Source organism: Perca flavescens, chromosome 6, assembly GCF_004354835.1.
Source record: "Perca flavescens isolate YP-PL-M2 chromosome 6, PFLA_1.0, whole genome shotgun sequence".
NCBI lineage: Eukaryota > Metazoa > Chordata > Actinopteri > Perciformes > Percidae > Perca > Perca flavescens.
Genome location: NC_041336.1, coordinates 22,398,284 through 22,419,504, shown reverse-complemented (window position 1 = coordinate 22,419,504; position 21,221 = coordinate 22,398,284). Strand labels below are relative to the sequence as shown.

The following is a 21,221-nucleotide window of genomic DNA, read 5'->3' as shown; positions in this document are numbered from 1 at the left end:
GCAAGGTTAAATGCAAGACACAACATCACTTGTACTGTGCAGTATGTGTATAAATTAGTGCCGTCAGTTAAACGCGTTATTAACGGCGTTAAGGCAAACCCATTTTAACGGCATTGATTTTTTTTTTTTTTTATCGTGAGATTAACGTTCTTTTTGGCCTAGCAAACTCTGTAGTTTTTTTTCACATGCTGTTGTAACAACTAGTAACGTTAGAAAAACTGCAACACCACACCGGATTTACCTAGACCGGAAACAAAACAGGCACGCCGCACACACTTGTTTGGGCTTGCGAGCCAGCCAAAGAGTAGTAGGCTAACGTTACGTTTTGAGCGGATGGTGAGCACGAGACACTTAAATGGACGCCAATAAGATTCTGAATGGAAAGTTTACTTTTAAAAAGTTGCCAAATGGTTCCATTGACAAGACCAAAGTGATCTGTGTGTTTTGACGTTGTGAACTGAGCTACAAAAGCATAAAGCAAGCCGATCCACTATTCCATGTTGATATCATTAAAATGAGAGAAAAAAAATAAAATAAATGGGACTAAAAGAAATCAAGGGACATTTTAGAATAGATAAAAATGTGCGATTAATTGCGAGTTAACTATGACATTAATGTGATTAATCACGATTAAATATTTTAATCGTTTGACAGCACTAGTATGAATGTAAAAAAATAACCGCAATGTTGTCCCTAAGAATGTGATGTTTCCGAGAAGTGTCTTGAAGAACTCAACAGTTGCCATACACATTGTAATCCTGAAACAAATACACAAGGAAATTGGAATTAATTACACTGTTGTAAGTTCTGTTTCTGTTGAGGCAAGTATCCTCCACCCTCTGGCCCATGACCTAAAAACTGGTTGGAGCGTTGTCATTCAAATGCATTGGAGAAGAAGAACAAGGAACCTTAGTTTATCATACGCAGAGGGTAACATTCCTTCAGTTAGAACCTGTTTTATTGATCACTGCTGCAATTTTTTTAAACTATACTTTGGATTGGACAAGCTGTCACAAGAGTGAGGGAGAATGGCAACAAAGAATGGACCCAAATGCAAACAGTCGAGGAAGCAGGATGATTTCACTGATTTATTGTGAAAGGAGGGTAAAGATAGAAGTCCACATTAGGCAGCTGATCAGGCCGGCAGGCAACAGATGCTGGAAAGCGATGACCGAAAACCACATTGCAACATTGATGAACTGACCGAATAACAAAGGAGAGAGTGGCGGATGAAGGGAATGAGGTGCAGGTGAGGAGGTGGGCGTGGAAAGCCAGGCAGAGCAGCAGAGTGAGTGGGAACAGGTGTGGAGATGGCTGGGACAGTTAGGTGTTGGGGAAAGGAAAGAATGTCCGAGGACATCTGGTAGATAGTTGGAAAATGGCATTGAAGGGGCCTGGGGAGTAGGGAATGTGGCTGAAGAGGAGGGACAGGCCGTGACACAAACTACACTTAGGGACTAAAAGCGCTAAGTCTAACTAACTTGCTTTGGATTCTTGCTTCTTATCCAAAGGGAATCTTTGTCAGATTGTTGGTTTATGAAAGTTACAAAAACTGTAAGATGCTGCCTCCCATATTGTGACATATCGGAAAGGTGTGGGGGGAGGGGGTTTCAGACGTTCAACCATCCAACAAACACTTTCCAGTATTTTTTTGGTTGAGAGGTAAAATGTCTTCAATAATCTAAAGCTAGTTGTTTAAAGCTTAGTAGTCCCAGATATACCAGGACTCTGGTGAAGGAGAATCTACATGGAAATAGCCACCTGGACAGGAATAACAACACCAGCTGTGACATAATTTCACTTTTTTTTTTATAATTAAAAAATTGTTTCATAGAAAGGTGCAGATTGTTCAAAAAATATGTGATGGGATGATTGGTTGGATGGTTGAATGGTTAGCTGGGAAACAGGAGATAAGCAGAGGCAAAAGTCTTTGGTTTGGGCATTACATTACAGCATCACCACAGCACTACTGACCTCAGGCCTGACGGAGCGAGGAGCTCTCCGGTGACTATATCAAACAGAAATATAAAAGGAAGCGGATAATTAATGTACAACTAAATGAGACACAATCAGATATAATTTAAAAAGAGTTAAAAACAGCTGTATTAGTAAAACTCACTCCTTTGGGGATGGAAAGCGTTGTTTGGAGATTTGAGTGTCACAGTTTACAGTGGTGGTGTTGCGTCTATTGGAGTAGGAGGGAATCACACTATCAGTTTTTGTCTGTGCTTGCTATTAGCTGTCTGATGTACGTAGTAGAAAAACATTGTTAGACACTTACGAATAGCCAACACTGATGTTTGCAGCATTGCCTTGGTTTCTGCAAGGGTGATACATTGTATTTATATTAATCAATATTTTAAAATGTATTTCTTAGAAGTGATCAATATAAGAGGTTTGCCCTACTGAAAATGGTAGAAATGTAAACATAGGGCAATTAATCTGGGGATTGAAAGTGAATGGTTATTTTTGGGTGTTCTTACCGGGAGAATCGATTCCAAATGGACCCCCTGTATGAAAAGCAGTGTTATACCTTTTATTTATATACTTATGTATTGGTCTCCTGTATTTGTCCAATTTTTAAAACAAGCAGTGTGCTGACATACCGTTTTTCTGGTCTTGGAGGTCTCTCCCTGTCTTCAGGGTTTCTCCTGGACATTTCAATGAATAGAAATGATTTCAAGTAAAACAGATTACAACTCAGTGATTTTATCATGCATGATATGAGACCAACAAAAGAGATTGGTCTTGAGGAAACTTTGATAATGCTTACCTGGATAATCTATCCCACAGTGATCTCCTGTGAAAGATGGAATTGCAGAGACAGATTTACTTGCTGTTTGTTGGAAAGACAGGATTGGTGTTTATAATGACAGATAAGATAGTTCGGGCAAATACATGATTTCGTTAGCTGATAGGCATCAGCTTATTTATCCATGCTTAAATCATTGGTTCATACAGCAGCACTGTGGTGCTATCAACTGATTAGTAAAGTCCAATCATAAAAGTTCACGAAGCAAACATTATAATCTGACTTTTCTTACAATTACTGAATACAGTAACCATTTCTTATGATGGTTATTTCCTTGGCATAAGCGTTCCTGACTGAAAACTTGTCATCAATGACGTCATCATTACACATTTAGGTTTACCTACGTACCTCTTCTCTGGACGAGGTGGTGGTCTAAGCTGGTCGTCAGAGCGCTTCCTGTTGGTCAGATATATTTTTTTTACAAATAGACGTTGACTTTTACATTCTACAATAAACAACTAATAGCACCAATAGCACTGGTATCACCCATCTCAATTATTGTATTATGTATTTACCTCCTCCTATAGAAGACCACTCCAAACACTGCAGCTAGGATGATTACAACCAGGACTAGAGTTGACACTGCAATGGCTACTGACCGAGAGCTTGTTCCTGGCAAAGTAGAAAAATGTAAGGCTCAATTACATGTATTAGTAAATGTAATATACACAACTCAATGTATGATATAACTGCATAACCAGACATGAACAGAACAGATGAATTGTGTGGCTCTAACCCTTTACAGTCATCTGGACTGTGCTGGCTCGTTGTTTGCCGAGCCAGGAGACAGCAGTACAGGTTAGGTTTTTGACCCCGTCTCCTCCAGCAGCCGTGAACGTGATGGTGGAGGTCGTCTCCCAGATGCCCTGCGGCGTCCAGGTGTGCGTGACCTCGCTGGTGAGGTGAGGGACACTCCATGAGAACACTGGAGGATGCGACGGACATGTGTGCGTCACAGAACACGAGACAGTAATCGTTGAGCCAGCATCGACTTCTGCTGGAACTGAGGTCATCACTGGTTTTTCTGGGGACGCTGAGCATGTGAAACACAAAGCAGAGTGCTTTTGTTTTTTAGAAAGCAAATAGATCAATAGCTTGGCACATTTAAATAAAATGAATAAATTCTAGACCTTTCATAACAATAAATACGCAGCTATTGTTGAATCTGTATCTTTCCATGTTAGCTCTCTCTGCATGGAAACAGAAGGGCCCATTGTCAAAGGGTTTGATGTCATCAATCTCTAATGAGCAGTTTCCCTCATTCAGCTCTCCTAATAGTCTGGTGCGGCCCTTGAAATGGTCAACCACAAAGCTCTGGCCATTATGGTAGATGACATCATTATTTCTTTTGGACCAGATGCCACGCGTGAAAGGCTCATCTTCCTTGTACGGGATGCTGCAGGGAATCACCACACAGGAGCCGGTCAGGGCGCTGAATCTGAAAGGGACGTCAGCAGCCTGATCATGGAACGCTGTAAAGAGAGAAATAAGTCATGATGGGATGACTGAAGAAATCACTTCACTTGTGAAATAACATGGCAGCAAAATAAGTTTTGAGAAAATAGAGAAGTACACCCACTGTCATTTTCATATGGATCTCTCACATATTCTGGAGGAAAGAAAATGATAACAAGCAATTATTAAATAAATCTACAAATGTTAGCTCATCATTAGATCAAAAGTTTGACATTTTGGGGAAACTTCTTTCAAGCTTTCTCTAGAAAGTTATTAGAGAATATTGATACAACTCCCATATACGAGTGATATATAATAAGAATAGCTCCCAATGTCTTGACCACTGTGTATGACATGTAGGAACTCACTTTTTATATGAAGGGTTTCAGAGTCTGAGGTCTCGCCAGTAACAAACTGAGCAGTGCAGGTCAAAGATTTACCGTCATCCTCAAGAGAGCCAATAAAGGTTAAATTTGACACTGTGATAAAGGTATTGCTGGAGTTCTCTTTGGTTTTTAACGAACTCTGCATGTCTTCGTAGTTCCACACAATGGTTGGTTTATTTTTCTTACATTTGTAGGAAACAGAACAAATGACACTCTTTGCCACACCCTCTGTTGCGTCGCCAGGCCGCTCAGTCATTGTGATGTCATCATATGGACCTGAGCAGGAATTTGATCGTGAGGCTTAAATTTCAACAGGATTATTTTCAATTGACTTCAGTTAAAACATGATCTCATATTGTACTTACATTCAACATTCAGCTTGATCTCACTTGTTTCTCTTTGACCCCCACTGTAGCTAACCGTACACTTCGCACTCTGGTCCTCTTCTTTTACAGCCCAGGTTCTCTCTACTGTCCTTTCCCAAATCCCATCAGTTACCAAAGTGTCCGTAATGAGATCTTCTCCAGGTATACCACTTATGGTCAGGGTGGGGGGAGCAGAGATACATGTATGGCGAACATTGCAGGACACTGTGCTCTCTTCTCCCACCCTGGGGATACCTATGATGCTCACCTGTGGTTTGTGTGCTTGGTCTATGAAATCAAAATAAGAATAGTCATTTGAAAAACTATTTTTTTTGGAATTTGAATTGACATCCAGATACTTACCTGAAACAATAAGTTGAGAGGTTTTTTCATAAAATGTGGGACCCAGGCTTTGGTAGGAGGTGATAGGGTGCTTGTCCACCCATGGGTAAAGTCTGTCCTGGTTATGTGACATCTCCAGCCTCTCGATCTTAAGACTACAATTCCTCTCCCCCACAGATCCAATCAAGCTGGTTATCCCGTTAAACTTACTCATAATATTCTGTTGCTCATCAAATACAGGTGAGTACCCATTGCTCTGGAACAAGTACCATATAACTCGGAGGTCAGCAGGCTGGGAATTACTGTAGGTGAATGTGCAAGGAATGATGATACATGAGCCTCTCATGCCTGTGATGCTGCGGGGGGTGGTGAAGGACCAGCCGCGAGACAGCATGTTTCCTGTAAAAAGAGGAAACATTTGAAGCAAAGTCGCAGAGCTTTTTAGAAGCAGTTCAAGAAAAGAGTCGTGTTTCCACTCAAACTGCTTCATTTGATTGATTTTTAGAGGCAGTAAGAAGTTAAAGAATCCAGTATTTCACAATAATTGATAAAAGTCATAAATAAGTGTAACAGAATTAGGATTTATGTTCTACCTTCCCTTTAATCCTCGTTTGACACCCCATGCTGAGAGTTATTGTTTTAAACAAACCAGCACTGTGAAATAATTTTATGGTAAAATGTGAAGCATAAATTACATTTTTACGTTTTTTGAAGACTTTGTTGGTGATTCAGTTAAAATGCAGAGCAGCTCTGGCATATGACTGCTACAAAGACAACATATACTGGTATATAGGAATATGATTATTATTTCTACTCACTCTTTACTTGGAGGGTGATGCTCTTATCCTGCGTCCCTCCTCCAGTGAATCGTGCGTAGCATGTCAGAGGTCGTTCATGGTCATTAGCTGATGCTGTGAATGTCAGTGTGGAGACAGTCCTCCAACTAGTGGTTCCACTGTTGCTGGTATCAGTGGAGGCTGGCATGCTACCATAGTTCCATGTCAGGGTTGGTATATCTTTGGAGCATGTGTATGAGGCAGTGCAGGTTACTTTGCTTGCCTGTCCCTCAAGGAATTCATTTGATGTACGGCTGATAGTCAACGCTGAAAAGGAGCCTAAGATACGAATGGTAAATGTTAACATTATCGGTCAGCAAAGAAGGAATTGGTTTTATTTTTGTACATGCATCACATACATTCTGCATTTAAGGTTTGAATGGCTGTTACAGTGTGACCGCCCATGTGTCGGACGGAGCACTGCACAGTTTGGTGGTCTCTCTCTATGTTTAATAAGGTCGTCAAGGTGGTTTTGGTTGTGCCACGAGACCCCGAGCTATGAGTTAGACTGTGGCTTCGCAGTGGGATGTTGAGACTCAGATCCGGTGGAGAAAAGGAACAGGTGTGGGAAGCGGTGCATTGCACTGTGACAGACTGTCCAACCTTCCTGTCTCCATAGATTGTAATACGAGGTTCCTCTGCCGTGCCTTAACAAAGGAAATGTGAAGAATTATTGAGGAAATTGTATATACATCCATCTAAAAATGTATCTTCTTCTAAGCTCACCTTGATTACTTACCAACTACTTCAATTGTTACAGTTTTATCCGAGAATGCATGGGTGTATTTCCCAATATAGTCTGGATCTACCCAAGGGTAAATCTTCTGTCCGTCGTGAGCCCACGTCACTGGGTCGATTAAAAGGTCGCAATTTCTCCCAGATCCAGAATTAGGTGTCCATGTTTTACCTTTAAATTCATCAATTTCATCCCTCATGTCCCAATCTTTACAAACTACAGGATAGGAGTAGCTTGCATACTGGTACCAAGCCACACGATCTGGTCTGCGAGGTGGATTGTAATAGTAGTAGAAGGTGCAAGGGATTAAAAGGCAGGAACCCTTCAATCCTCTGATATTGCTTGGCATATATACATTCCAAGCCGTGGAACTGCAGAAAATGTATCCTGCAAGAGCACCAATATGCATAAGGCACATGGCAAAAATTGTAAATATTTGATCAGTTTTTACATGTTTATAACAAAAATTGAGTAGTAAAAATTGCCTTACCTAGAATACAGAATCTCAGAAGAAAATGGCAGAATCCAGACATCTTGAGAATGATACCACACACATAAAAGTATGCACAGTGAACACCTTAGGATTATGCTTTCAAAATTAGAAAATAAAATAGAATATATATCTGTGATTCTTTTTCCATATTCATCAAAAGTACCCGGCTCCAGAAAATTCAAATGTTCCAATAAAACAAATCTCTTTTATGCTATGGATCCGATCTTCAAGGGGTACTCAAGAAATTTAGTGTTGAATTTCCAAAGTTTGGGGACTCACATATGACAAAAAGCCATTTTTAATTCTACAGGGTAAATATTTGCAGATGTTATTGGGTGGAGTATCAGTTTAAAAGTTTCACCCATGTTAAACAGCGAATAGCCTACTGGCAAAAGGCCGTAATGGCGTAAGAGTTAAAGACAAAGCATACATAAAAGACAAACAGATTAATACATGTTTAAAAATAATCCCACAAAATCTAAATCACAGAAATGTCATGAATACAAATAAAAATCTAAAAGCTGTTCAAAACAAACCACATTATGTTGTTTCGAGAAAAAAAAAAAAAAAGGTGTTTTCTCAATAGACTGAGATAATTCCTAATTTCTGAAGCAGTTAAATTTTTGAAAGTTCTACATTTAGGCCAGTCATTGTTAATATGACATAAGTCGGCATAACAAAGCAGAACAAGGTAGACTTTGCTGACAAAAAAACATTCTCGATTTCAGAAAGCTCTCCAGACATGGTAACAAGCTAAATCATTTCAGCCTAAAGAAATATTATTTTGTGTTGATATAGTTTGCAAGAGTTTGAACAAACAAGAGTGGTTTCCGGTCTTAGATTTCTAATAAAAAACAAAGTATGTGCTACTTTCTGTCAGCAACTACATTTTAAGGAAGCCCTGATATCACAAGAGAAAGATACATTCATATTTTTTTCCATGAATCAATTTAAAACTCAGCCTTTTCAGCATGAAAACTAATATAAAGTTGTAAGATGCAGAAACAAAGGAAAGCTTCTTTAGCATTTTATATGGTATTTCTTAGAAATCAGAATGACTTACCTTCAGAGTGGAATGTTTATGAGGAGTTTTCCACCTTTTAAAGTCTCTAACCACCCATCATTTTAAGAAACCGGGGAGGGTACAATTTGCCTACCAAAAGGAATATACTGGTTCCTGTAAAAAAAAAAACACACACACACACACACACACACACACACACACACACACACACACACACACACACACACACACACACACACACACACACACACACACACACACACACACACACACATTGGCTGAGGCTGCCTAATAATTATGCAGGCCTTGATAAAAGATCTTTCACATTTGCCAAACCCTCCCTCATTACACACAATGAATATCACCCAATAGTTATCAAATCTAATAAGCATTCAAGTTTATATGATTTGGAGCTGGGAAATGTGCATGGATATAATGATAAGATCAGAATACTCACTTGCCTGATAATTGTGTTTGCAGTGTATATACACTCACCTTAAAGATTATTAGGAACACCTGTAGGATTTCTTGTTAATCCAATTATCTAATCAACCAATCACATGACAGCTGCGTCAATGCATTAAGGGGTGTGGTCCAGGTCTAGACAATCTCCTGAACTCCAAACTGAATGTCAAAATGGGAAAGAAAGGTGATCTAAGCAACTTTGAGCGTGGCATGGTTGTTGGTGCCAGACGGGCTGGTTTGAGTATTTCCCAATCTGCTCAGTTACTGGGATTTTCATGCACACCCATTTCTAGGGTTTACAAAGAATGGTCTGAAAAAGTAAAAACATCCAGTATGCGGCAGTACTGTGGGCGAAAATACCTTGTTGATGCTTGAGGTCAGAGGAGAATGGGCCGACTGATTCCAGCTGATAGAAGATCAACTTTGACTCAAATAACCACTCGTTACAACCGAGGTATGCAGTAAAGCGTTTGTGAAGCCACAACACACACAACCTTGAGGCGGATGGGCTACACCAGCAGAAGACTCCACCGGGTACCACTCATCTCCAATAAAAATAGGAAAATGAGGCTACAATTTGCACAAGCTCACCAAAATTGGACAGCTGAAGACTGTAAAAATGTTGCCTGGTCTGATGACTCTTGGTTTCTGTTGAGACATTCAGATGGTAGAGTCAGAATTTGGCGTAAACAGAAAGAGAACATGGATCCGTCATGCCTTGTTACTCCTGGGCAGGCTGGTGGTGTAATGGCGTGGGATATGTTTTCTGGGCACACTTTAGGCCCCGTAGTACCAATTGGGCATTGTTTAAATGCCACAGCCTACCTGAGCATTGTTTCTGACCATGTCCATCCTCTGATGGCTACTTCCAGCAGGATAATTCACCATGTCACTCAAAGCTCAAATAATTTCAAATTGGTTTCTTGAACATGACAATGAGTTCACTGTACTAAAATGGGCCCCCACAGTCACCAGATTTCAACCCAAGAGAACAGCTTTGGGATGTGGTGGAACAGGAGCTTTGTGCCCTGGATGTGCATCACACAAATCTCCATCAACTGCAAGATGCTATCCTCTCAATATGGGCCAAGATTTCTAAAGAATGCTTGTTGAATCAATGCCACGAAAAATTAAGGCAGTTCTGAAGGCGAAAGGGGGTCAAACACGGTATTAGTAGGGTGTTCCTAATAATCCTTAAGGTGAGTGTATATGTTGATGTATTTAAATGATTTAAATAAGAAGACATTGTTTGACATTTTGGGAAATACACTTTTTCCCTTTGTTGTTGACATTTTGATTATGTTTCAGGCCCAACAATGGTGACATCATGCCTTAACAAATGAATACACTGGCTGAGCAAAGTTCCATACTTACTGATACGATAATCTCAAGCAAAATATGATGTATTCAATTCCATCTTGTTGATAAATTTATAATATTGTTATCATATATTAGTCATACAACAAAACTGCAGTCATCAGATGCTCTTATTACAGATCAGATCATTATGAATCTGATTAGATTAGTTTTCTGGTGTTTTTCAGATGTTTCCATAGATGTTGAGGTCTGCAGTGTTCATGTAATCGTCACCATCACCAAGGTCCTGTGAGAGATTGACTAACATTACAAGTTATCAGTGGAGGCATGCATGCTACGTCAATGTTTTTCATGTCTTACTCCAAATAGACCTGTGTAAAAAAAAAAAAGAAGAACAGAAACTATACAAATTTTTTGAGGCATATAAATAAAAGCATAGGTTTGATCAAGAATGCCAAAAAAGCACACTTTGTCTGCAGTATTATTACATTACATTACATTACAGTAAGCCCAACCATTCAGCGGTTTAAGCTGTGGGGAAATTACAGAACTAGTCACTGAACTGACATAGAGTATTTAAAATAAAGATAATAAAAGATTTAAGATATAGACCTTTGATCAGAATGAGATGGTCCTGGGCCATCAGAGCGAATCCTGAAAGTTTAACACATTAAATAACCAGCCTGTTCTCATGAACCATATGTTCGAAAAGCTACGAAAAGTCAAGCACTGTAATCTGTATGATTTATACGTTTTTTCTGCTGTGGGCACCACATTGACTGCTGCTGTATAAGAACACGGCTGGCCGCGTAGGGATGTGGTCGGGGAGGATGGGTGGGCGCTAACATACAGGACTTACAAGCCAGGTTGGACACGTGTATAATTGTGGATGGACTGACCCAATGATGACTTATGCAAATTAATTTGATCATTGCAGAAGATTCTGAAAAATGTTATTTTAAATATTTTAAATTTATTGCCGACAGGAATTTGGCCTTAAGGTGAATATTAACTGTAACACAGTTTTGTTAAAATATAACAGCCTTTCAATAATGGTTATTAGCTGTTAATGTATGTCCCCATTATTCTGGATGACCCTCAACTGTTCAGCCTGTCCCCATCTCTAACTGTGTTTTTTTCAGTCGTATAAAGTATCACATTGTCAGACTTATCTCCACACCGCTGTGTCAGCACTGGAGTAAGGTCTGGCAACACCACACATACATTCTGGGATAGGAGTAAAAAAATGGTCTGGCTTGTTTGCATGTCTTTAAACCAATCACAATAGTAAAATAGTAAAAAAATAAAATAAAATAGTCCCAGGAAGAACAATGTTTTGGTGGAAAATTTACACGTAGGGAGGTAACCTGTGGCATTTGCAAGATGGCTCTCCATCTATCATTAACAACGTAAACCGTAAATATATTCTTCGTGAATCTTTACAATCAGTGAAAGAACCAAGCAGGCCTGCCTTATAGATGATCCACATTTTCGTCAACAATTGCCATTTTTAGCGTGTAGCTTGGTAGCTCAGAGGTTGTTGTTGTTGTTGTTTCCCGTAGCCAAGGCATTGTGAGAACGGTCAAAAGCCAGACATTGTTCAGTCAGGTTTTATGCTGGCAATGTACTTCTGTTGCGCCAGACTATACATAACCTGCAGGAAATGTGAGGAGAGTAGAGGGAACTTTTGTGTCCCATCTAGTGGACAAAGTTTATACAACAGGCTATTTTTACACTTCAAGAGCTTTTTAGAGAATTAAGCAGCATAAAAAAATTGTGAATCTGTCTGGGTATTTTTTTAATGCAGCTGAATACAAGATTTAATATAAAGACAGTTGAAAAGCTGAATATTATATTAATACACATTTTTGTATGGATGGTTAGTTTAAAGGCTTCAAATGTTAAAGGGATATTCTCCATCACCAGATCAATTTGTTAACATGATTATTTCATGTTTTATTTGGATGTACAGTATGTAATGTGTTTTCAGTAGTGGACCCATGAGCCCTCATTATACACTCACTACCCACAATAAGGATGGTGTTTAAAAAGACGACCTATAAGACCTGAGTCAACCCTCATAATGTGAAAGTGTGTAAAAATATATTTCTTGACGACATGAAGTCTGAGACGTTCCCATTTTCACGTCGACTGTACCACAACATTTGCAGACTCGTCTAGTCTTTAGAGAGTTTGTATGCAAAACATAACAACTGACACAAAATGAGAGATAAGCATATTCATTTATTGTGTTTATAAGTTCATTGACAGCAGATAATACATTCTTTAAATGAATCAATGTTAAATGACCAACATCACTTCCCTTCACATGCAAACATGTACTGCGCAGTATAAAGGTAAAAGAATAACAGCAATATTGTCCCTAAGAATGTGATGTTTCCGAGAAGTGTCTTGAAGAACTCAACAGTTGCCATACACATTGTAATCCTGAAACAAATACACAAGGAAATTGGAATTAATTACACTGTTGTAAGTTTTGTTTCTGGTGAGGCAAGTATCCTCCACCCTCTGGCCCATGACCTAAAAACTGGTTGGAGGGTTTTCATTCAAATGCATTGGAGAAGAAGAACAAGGAACCTTAGTTTATCATATGCAGAGGGTAACATTCCTTCAGTTAGAATCTGTTTTACCGATCACTGAGCATGGTACATTGCTGCAATTTTTTAAAACTATACTGTGGATAGGACAAGCTGTCACAAAAGTGAGGGAGCAGGATGATTTCACTGATTTATTGTTGAAAGGAGGGTAAAGATAGACAGGAGTCCAAATTAGGCAGCTGATCCGGCCGGCAGGCAACAGAGGCTGGAAAGCAATGACCGAAAACCACATTGCAACATTGACAAACTGACCGAGGAACAAAGGAGAGAGTGACTCATGAGGGAATGAGGTGCAGGTGAGGAGGTGGGCGGAATTAATTACACTGTTGTTGTTGTAAGTTTTGTTTCTGGTGAGGCAAGTATCCTCCACCCTCTGGCCCATGACCTAAAAACTGGTTGGAGCGTTGTCATTCAAATGCATTGGAGAAGAAGAACAAGGAACCTTAGTTTATTATATGCAGAGGGTAACATTCCTTCAGTTAGAACCTGTTTTATTGATCACTGCTGCAATTTTTTTAAACTATACTTTGGATTGGACAAGCTGTCACAAGAGTGAGGGAGAATGGCAACAAAGAATGGACCCAAATGCAAACAGTCGAGGAAGCAGGATGATTTCACTGATTTATTGTTGAAAGGAGGGTAAAGATAGAAGTCCACATTAGGCAGCTGATCAGGCCGGCAGGCAACAGAGGCTGAAAAGCGATGACCGAAAACCACATTGCAACATTGATGAACTGACCGAATAACAAAGGAGAGAGTGGCTGATGAAGGGAATGAGGTGCAGGTGAGGAGGTGGGCGTGGAAAGCCAGGCAGAGCAGCAGAGTGAGAAAAACTGTAAGATGCTGCCTCCCATATTGTGACATATCGGAAAGGTGTGGGGGGAGGGGGTTTCAGACGTTCAACCATCCAACAAACACTTTCCAGAATTTTTTTGGTTGAGAGGTAAAATGTCTTCAATAATCTAAAGCTAGTTGTTTATAACTTAGTAGTCCCAGATATACCATGACTCTGGTGAAGGAGAATCTACATGGAAATAGCCACCTGGACAGGAATAACATCACCAGGTGTGACATAATTTCACTTTTTTTTATAATTAAAAAATTGTTTCATAGAAAAGTGCAGATTGTTCAATTGTTCATTGTCGGTTGGATGGTTGAATGGTTAGCTGGGAAACAGGAGATAAGCAGAGGCAAAAGTCTTTGGTTTGGGCATTACATTACAGCATCACCACAGCACTACTGACCTCAGGCCTGACGGAGCGAGGAGCTCTCCGGTGACTATATCAAACAGAAATATAAAAGGAAGCGGATAATTAATGTACAACTAAATGAGACACAATCAGATATAATTTAAAAAGAGTTAAAAACAGCTGTGTTAGTAAAACTCACTCCTTTGGGGATGGAAAGCGTTGTTTGGAGATTTGAGTGTCACAGTTTACAGTGGTGGTGTTGCGTCTATTGGAGGAGGAGGGAATCACACTATCAGTTTTTGTCTGTGCTTGCTATTAGCTGTCTGATGTACGTAGTAGAAAAACATTGTTAGACACTTACGAATAGCCAACACTGATGTTTGCAGCATTGCCTTGATTTCTGCAAGGGTGATACATTTTATTTATATTAATCAATATTTTAAAATGTATTTCTTACAAGTGATCAATATAAGAGGTTTGCCTAGGGCTGGGCGATAAAACGATAACGATATGTCTCGCGATAGACACGTAATCAATATCAATAGAAAATGCGGTCGATAAAATGTTCCAAAACCAGAGATTGTGAAGCAAGTTTGGTTGCATGAACAAAGGCACTCGCTCTCTGGTAACCTAGCAACGTAGGGAGTGACACTCTAACAGCCAATCATGTAACAGTATCATGTTTGGTTGCGCCACATCACTGTCTCGTGTTCTTCAATAACAGAACCGGCGTGGAGTGATAAGTGGAAAGTGAGTGCCGCAGCGAGCGAGGAAATTGTTGATAAAACAAAAGTCAGTCATGCCAGTTTTTGGGGATTTTATAAGTCTGACCGTAGACAGACCAATGTCGTCAGACCGTCGTCCCCACCAACACTGGTACTACCACAAACTAGTTTTATCACCTTAGCCGCGCTCACACTTTGGAGCACAGCCGTATTTGCCAGCAACGTCCAACAACATCTGCAGCTGCTACACCGCACAAGCAGCAGACCGCCGTGGAGAGGTACTCTGCATCTGCGCCTTACTAAACGATACAAAGAAATAACGGAGGCAGACATGTCTGTTCAGAAGCCAGGTTACCAACCTAGCACTAAACCTGCAGAAAATAGTTTCTCAGGTTTCTTATATTTAACATTTTGCACTATTTTATTACACTTTATGAAGCATTTCTTACTTATTCTTTAAGTTTGCACCTTAATGTTAAGAGATAATTGTTAAGTGTTCGTTTTGATTTTAGACCTATGTTTACATTTTAATTATTTGAGTGTTTTCCATGGTTGTGTTGACATTCCTGCTTTATAACTGAGGGGATTATAATCAGAGGAAGGTTAAGTTTAAAATAAAAATGTTTAAATTTAATATATATTTTTCTCCTGGTCCTTATTTTAAATAGGTCATAAAAAATATCAATAATTATCGATATCGACCGATATGAAACACTTATATCGCGATACAGTTTTCAGCTATATCGCCCAGCCCTAGGTTTGCCCTACTGAAAATGGTAGAAATGTAAACATAGGGCAATTCATCTGGGGATTGAAAGTGAATGGTTATTTTTGGGTGTTCTTACCGGGAGAATCGATTCCAAATGGACCCCCTGTATGAAAAGCAGTGTTATACCTTTTATTTATATACTTATGTATTGGTCTCCTGTATTTGTCCAATTTTTAAAACAAGCAGTGTGCTGACATACCGTTTTTCTGGTCTTGGAGGTCTCTCCCTGTCTTCAGGCTTTCTCCTGGACATTTCAATGAATAGAAATGATTTCAAGTAAAACAGATTACAACTCATCAGTGATTTTATCATGCATGATATGAGACCAACAAAAGAGATTGGTCTTGAGGAAACTTTGATAATGCTTACCTGGATAATCTATCCCACAGTGATCTCCTGTGAAAGATGGAATTGCAGAGAAGGAGATTTACTTGCTTTTAGTTGAAAAGACAGGATTTGTGTTTATAATGACAGATAAGATAGTTCGGGCAAATACATGATTTCGTTAGCTGATAGGCATCAGCTTATTTATCCATGCTTAAATCATTGGTTCATACAGCAGCACTGTGGTGCTATCAACTGATTAGTAACGTCTAATCATACAAGTTCACGAAGCAAACATTATAATCTGACTTTTCTTACAATTACTGAATACAGTAACCATTTCTTATGATGGTTATTTCCTTGGCATAAGCATTCCTGACTGAAAACTTCTCATCAATGACGTCATCATTACACATTTAGGTTTACCTACGTACCTCTTCTCTGGACGAGGTGGTGGTCTAAGCTGGTCGTCAGAGCGCTTCCTGTTGGTCAGATATATTTTTTTACAAATACACGTTGACTTTTACATTCTACAATAAACAACTAATAGCACCAATAGCACTGGTATCACCCATCTCCATTATTGTATTATGTATTTACCTCCTCCTATAGAAGACCACTCCAAACACTGCAGCTAGGATGATTACAACCAGGACTAGAGTTGACACTGCAATGGCTACTGACCGAGAGCTTGATCCTGGCAATGTAGAAACATTTAAGGCTCAATTACATGTATTAGTAAATATAATATATAAATGTAATATACACAACTCAGTGTATGATATAACTGCATAACCAGACATGAACACAACAGATGAATTGTGTGGCTCTAACCCTTTACAGTCATCTGGACTGTGCTGGCTCGTTGTTTGCCGAGCCAGGAGACAGCAGTACAGGTTAGGTTTTTGACCCCGTCTCCTCCAGCAGCCGTGAACGTGATGGTGGAGGTCGTCTCCCAGATGCCCTGCGGCGTCCAGGTGTGCGTGACCTCGCTGGTGAGGTGAGGGACACTCCATGAGAACACTGGAGGATGTGACGGACATGTGTGCGTCACAGAACACGAGACAGTAATCGTTGAGCCAGCATCAACTTCTGCTGGAACTGAGGTCATCACTGGTTTTTCTGGGGACGCTGAGCATGTGAAACACAAAGCAGAGTGCATTTGTTTTTTAGAAAGCAAGCAGATCAATAGCTTGGCACATTTAAATAAAATTAATAATAAATTCCAGACCTTTCATAACAATAAATACGCAGCTATTGTTGAATCTGTATCTTTCCATGTTAGCTCTCTCTGCATGGAAACAGAAGGGCCCATTGTCAAAGGGTTTGATGTCATCAATCTCTAATGAGCAGTTTCCCTCATTCAGCTCTCCTAATAGTCTGGTGCGGCCCTTGAAATGGTCAACCACAAAGCTCTGGCCATTATGGTAGATGACATCATTATTTCTTTTGGACCAGATGCCACGCGTGAAAGGCTCATCTTCCTTGTACGGGATGCTGCAGGGAATCACCACACAGGAGCCGGTCAGGGCGCTGAATCTGAAAGGGACGTCAGCAGCCTGATCATGGAACGCTGTAAAGAGAGAAATAAGTCATGATGGGATGACTGAAGAAATCACTTCACTTGTGAAATAACATGGCAGCAAAATAAGTTTTGAGAAAATGGAGAGGTACACCCACTGTCATTTTCATATGGATCTCTCACATATTCTGGAGGAAAGAAAATGATAATAAGCAATTATTAAATAAATCTTCAAATGTTAGCTCATCATTAGACCAAAAGTTTGACATTTTGGGGAAACTTCTTCTTTCAAGCTTTCTCCATAAAGTTATTAGGGAATATTGATACAACTCCCATATACGAGTGATATATAATAAGAATAGCTCCCAATGTCTTGACCACTGTGTATGACATGTAGGAACTCACTTTTTATATGAAGGGTTTCAGAGTCTGAGGTCTCGCCAGTAACAAACTGAGCAATGCAGGTCAAAGATTTACCGTCATCCTCAAGAGAGCCAATAAAGGTTAGATTTGACACTGTGATAAAGGTATTGCTGGAGTTCTCTTTGGTTTTTAACGAACTCTGCATGTCTTCGTAGTTCCACACAATGGTTGGTTTATTTTTCTTACATTTGTAGGAAACAGAACAAATGACACTCTTTGCCACACCCTCTGTTGCGTCGCCAGGCCGCTCAGTCATTCTGATGCTGTTATATGGACCTGAGCAGGAATTCGATAGTGAGGCTTATTTGCTAAACAGGATAATTTTCATTTGACTTCAGTTAAAACATGATCTCATATTGTACTTACATTCAACATTCAGCTTGAGCTCACTTGTTTCTCTTTGACCCCCAGTGTAGCTAACAGTACACTTCACACTCTGGTCCTCTTCTTTTACAGCCCAGGTTCTCTCTACTGTCCTTTCCCAAATCCCATCAGTTACCAAAGTGTCCGTAATGAGATCTTCTCCAGGTATACCACTTATGGTCAGGGTGGGGGGAGCAGAGATACATGTATGGCGCACATTGCAGGACACTGTGCTCTCCTCTCCCACCCTGGGGATACCTATGATGCTCACCTGTGGTTCCTGTGCTTGGTCTATGAAATCAAAGTAAGAATGGTCATTTGGAGAACAATCTTTCTTGGAATTTGAATTGAATTGACATCCAGATACTTACCTGAAACAATAAGTTGAGAGGTTTTTTCATAAAATGTGGGACCCAGGCTTTGGTAGGAGGTGATAGGGTGCTTGTCCACCCATGGGTAAAGTCTGTCCTGGTTATGTTACATCTCCAGCCTCTCGATCTTAAGACTACAATTCTTCTCCCCCACAGCTCCAATCAAGCTGGTTATCCCGTTAAACTTACTCATAATATTCTGTTGCTCATCAAATACAGGTGAGTACCCATTGCTCTGGAACAAGTACCATATAACTCGGAGGTCAGCAGGCTGGGAATTACTGTAGGTGAATGTGCAAGGAATGATGATACATGAGTCTCTCATGCCTGTGATGCTGCGGGGGGTGGTGAAGGACCAGCCGCGAGACAGCATGTTTCCTGTAAAAAGAGGAAACATTTGAAGCAAAGTCGCAGAGCTTTTTAGAAGCAGTTCAAGAAAAGAGTCGTGTTTCCACTGAAATTGCTTCATTTGAATGATTTTTAGAGGCAGTAAGAAGTTAAAGAATCCAGTATTTCACAAGATAATAATTGATAAAAGTCATAAATAAGTGTAACAGAATTATAATTTATGTTCTACCTTCCCTTTAATCCTCGTTTGACACCCCATGCTGAGAGTTATTGTTTTAAACAAACCAGCACTGTGAAATGATTTTATGGTAAAATGGCAAAATGTGAAGAATGAATTACATTTGATCAAAATATATTTCAGTTCTATTTCAAACTTTGTTGGTGATTCAGTTAAAATGCAGAGCAGCTCTGGCATATGACTGCTACAAAGGCAACATATACTGGTATATAGGAAGATGATTATTATTTCTACTCACTCTTTACTTGGAGGGTGATGCTCTTATCCTGCGTCCGTCCTCCAGGGAATCGTGCGTAGCATGTCAGAGATCGTCCATGGTCGTTAGCTGATGCTGTGAATGTCAGTGTGGAGACAGTCCTCCAACTAGTGGTTCCACTTTTGCTGGTATCAGTGGAGGCTGGCATGCTACCATAGTTCCATGTCAGGGTTGGTATATCTTTGGAGCATGTGTATGAGGCAGTGCAGGTTACTTTGCTTGCCTGTCCCTCAAGAAAATCGTCTGATGTATGGCTGATAGTCAACGCTGAAAAGGAGCCTGAGATACAAATAGTAAATGTTAACATTTTAGGTCCGCAAAAAAGAAAAATGTTTTTATTCTTGTATATGCATCACGCACATTTCGCATTTAAGGTTTGAGTGGCTGTTACAGTGTGACCGCCCATGTGTCTGACGGAGCACTGCACAGTTTGGTGGTCTCTCTCTATGTTTAATATGGTCGTCAAGGTGGTTTTGGTTGTGCCATCAGACCCTGAGCTATGACTTAGACTGTGGCTTCGCAGTGGGATGTTGAGACTCAGATCCGGTGGAAACAAGGAACAGGTGTGGGAAGCGGTGCATTGCACTGTCACAGACTGTCCAACCTTCCTGTCTCCATAAATCGTAATACGAGGTTCCTCTGCCCTGTCTTAACAAAGGAAATGTGAAGAATTATTGAGGAAACTGTATATACATCCATCTAAAAATGTATCTTTTTCTAAGCTCACCTTGATTACTTACCAACTACTTCAATCATTACAGTTTTATCCCAGAATTTATGGGTGTATTTCCCAATATAGTCTGGATCTACCCAGGGGTAAATCTTCTGTCTGTGGTGAACCCACGTCACTGGCTTGATTAAAAGGTCACAATTTCTCCCAGATCCAGAATTAGGTGTCCATGTTATACCTTTAAATTCATCAATTTCATCCCTAATGTCCCAATCTTTACAAACTACAGGATATGAGTGGCTCGCATACTGGTACCAAGCCACACGATCTGGTCTGCGAGGTGGATTCTGATAGTAGTCAAAGGTGCAAGGAATTAATAGGCAGGAACCCTTCAATCCTCTGATATTGGTTGGCATATATACATGCCAACCTGTGGAACTGCAGAAAGTATATCCTGCAAGAGCACAAATATGCATAAGGAACATTACAGAAAATAAAAAATAAAATTTGGCCAGTTTTTATATGTTTAACAAAAATTGAGTAGTAAAAATTGATTTACCTAGAATACAGAAGCTCAGAAAAAAATGGCTAAATCCAGACATCTTGTGAAGGGTACCATATAACCTAAAATATGTACAGTGAACACCTTAGTATTATGCATTTAAAATTAGAAAATAAAATAAAATAGAATACATATCTGTGATTCTTTTTTTCAAAATCATCAAAAGTACCCGGCTCCATAAAATTCAAATGTTCCAATAAAACAAATCTCATTTATCCTACAGATCCAATCTTCAAGGGGTACTCAAGAAATTTAGTGTTGAATTTTCAAAGTTTGGGGACTCACATAGGACAGATTCAAAGACTCAGAAAGGAACAATCAAAATCAAAGCAGAAGAGGCCAAGATATCCTGTCTTGTTTCAAGCTCGAGAAAGCCACTTTTAATTCTTCAGGGTGAATGTCTGCAGATGTTTTTGGGTGAAGTATCAGTTTAAAAGTTTTGCCCATATTTTCTGCAACCGTATAAACAATTTAACCAGAACAGATTTTTGGAAAAGAAGTGAGAACCCAACAAAACAATGGGAGAAAAAGTAAAGAGAGCACACACGTGTGTCCATGTTTGTACTTAGTAGCCTAAAAATCATGTGATTTCATATATGTATACTCAGGGG

The 21,221-nt window shown here is 39.7% G+C and overlaps 2 protein-coding genes across 2 annotated transcripts; both read right to left on the bottom strand.

Moving 5' to 3' along the window:
- Positions 1-668: 668 nt before the first annotated feature.
- LOC114556543 (uncharacterized) lies at positions 669-20,668 on the bottom strand. Its single transcript, XM_028579517.1, has 19 exons — positions 20,608-20,668; positions 20,119-20,502; positions 19,739-20,026; positions 6,179-6,475; positions 5,382-5,759; positions 5,019-5,306; positions 4,636-4,929; positions 4,392-4,421; positions 3,943-4,284; positions 3,549-3,845; positions 3,328-3,424; positions 3,161-3,208; positions 2,774-2,800; positions 2,607-2,651; positions 2,484-2,510; positions 2,282-2,320; positions 2,120-2,185; positions 1,975-2,008; positions 669-758 (listed from the first exon to the last, which is right to left on the bottom strand). The coding sequence occupies exons 1-19, from the start codon at positions 20,648-20,650 to the stop codon at positions 732-734; spliced, it is 3,051 nt and encodes a 1,016-aa protein (XP_028435318.1). The 5' UTR covers positions 20,651-20,668; the 3' UTR covers positions 669-731.
- LOC114556564 (uncharacterized) lies at positions 12,456-19,173 on the bottom strand. Its single transcript, XM_028579549.1, has 17 exons — positions 19,114-19,173; positions 18,537-18,914; positions 18,169-18,456; positions 17,785-18,078; positions 17,538-17,567; positions 17,089-17,430; positions 16,692-16,988; positions 16,458-16,554; positions 16,292-16,339; positions 15,903-15,929; positions 15,733-15,777; positions 15,610-15,636; positions 14,401-14,439; positions 14,239-14,304; positions 14,094-14,127; positions 13,172-13,241; positions 12,456-12,679 (listed from the first exon to the last, which is right to left on the bottom strand). Coding segments are annotated over exons 4-17 (1,398 nt in total). The 5' UTR covers positions 18,059-18,078; positions 18,169-18,456; positions 18,537-18,914; positions 19,114-19,173; the 3' UTR covers positions 12,456-12,677.
- Positions 20,669-21,221: the final 553 nt, after the last annotated feature.

What these genes read in the sequence shown, in the direction of transcription:
- LOC114556564 (XM_028579549.1), bottom strand. Translation starts at nt 18,058, where the DNA reads ATGACTGAGCGGCCTGGCGACGCAACAGAGGGTGTGGCAAAGAGTGTC. An exon ending in CCACCTCGTCCAGAGAAGAG is followed by an intron (nt 15,930 to 16,291) that starts GTACGTAGGTAA and finishes CATCTTTCACAG; the next exon opens with GAGATCACTGTGGGATAGAT. An exon ending in CGCTTTCCATCCCCAAAGGA is followed by an intron (nt 14,128 to 14,238) that starts GTGAGTTTTACT and finishes TGTTTGATATAG; the next exon opens with TCACCGGAGAGCTCCTCGCT.
- LOC114556543 (XM_028579517.1), bottom strand. Translation starts at nt 20,650, where the DNA reads ATGTCTGGATTTAGCCATTTTTTTCTGAGCTTCTGTATTCTAG. An exon ending in TGTAATGATTGAAGTAGTTG is followed by an intron (nt 20,027 to 20,118) that starts GTAAGTAATCAA and finishes TCCTTTGTTAAG; the next exon opens with ACAGGGCAGAGGAACCTCGT. An exon ending in CATCACCCTCCAAGTAAAGA is followed by an intron (nt 5,760 to 6,178) that starts GTGAGTAGAAAT and finishes CTCTTTTTACAG; the next exon opens with GAAACATGCTGTCTCGCGGC.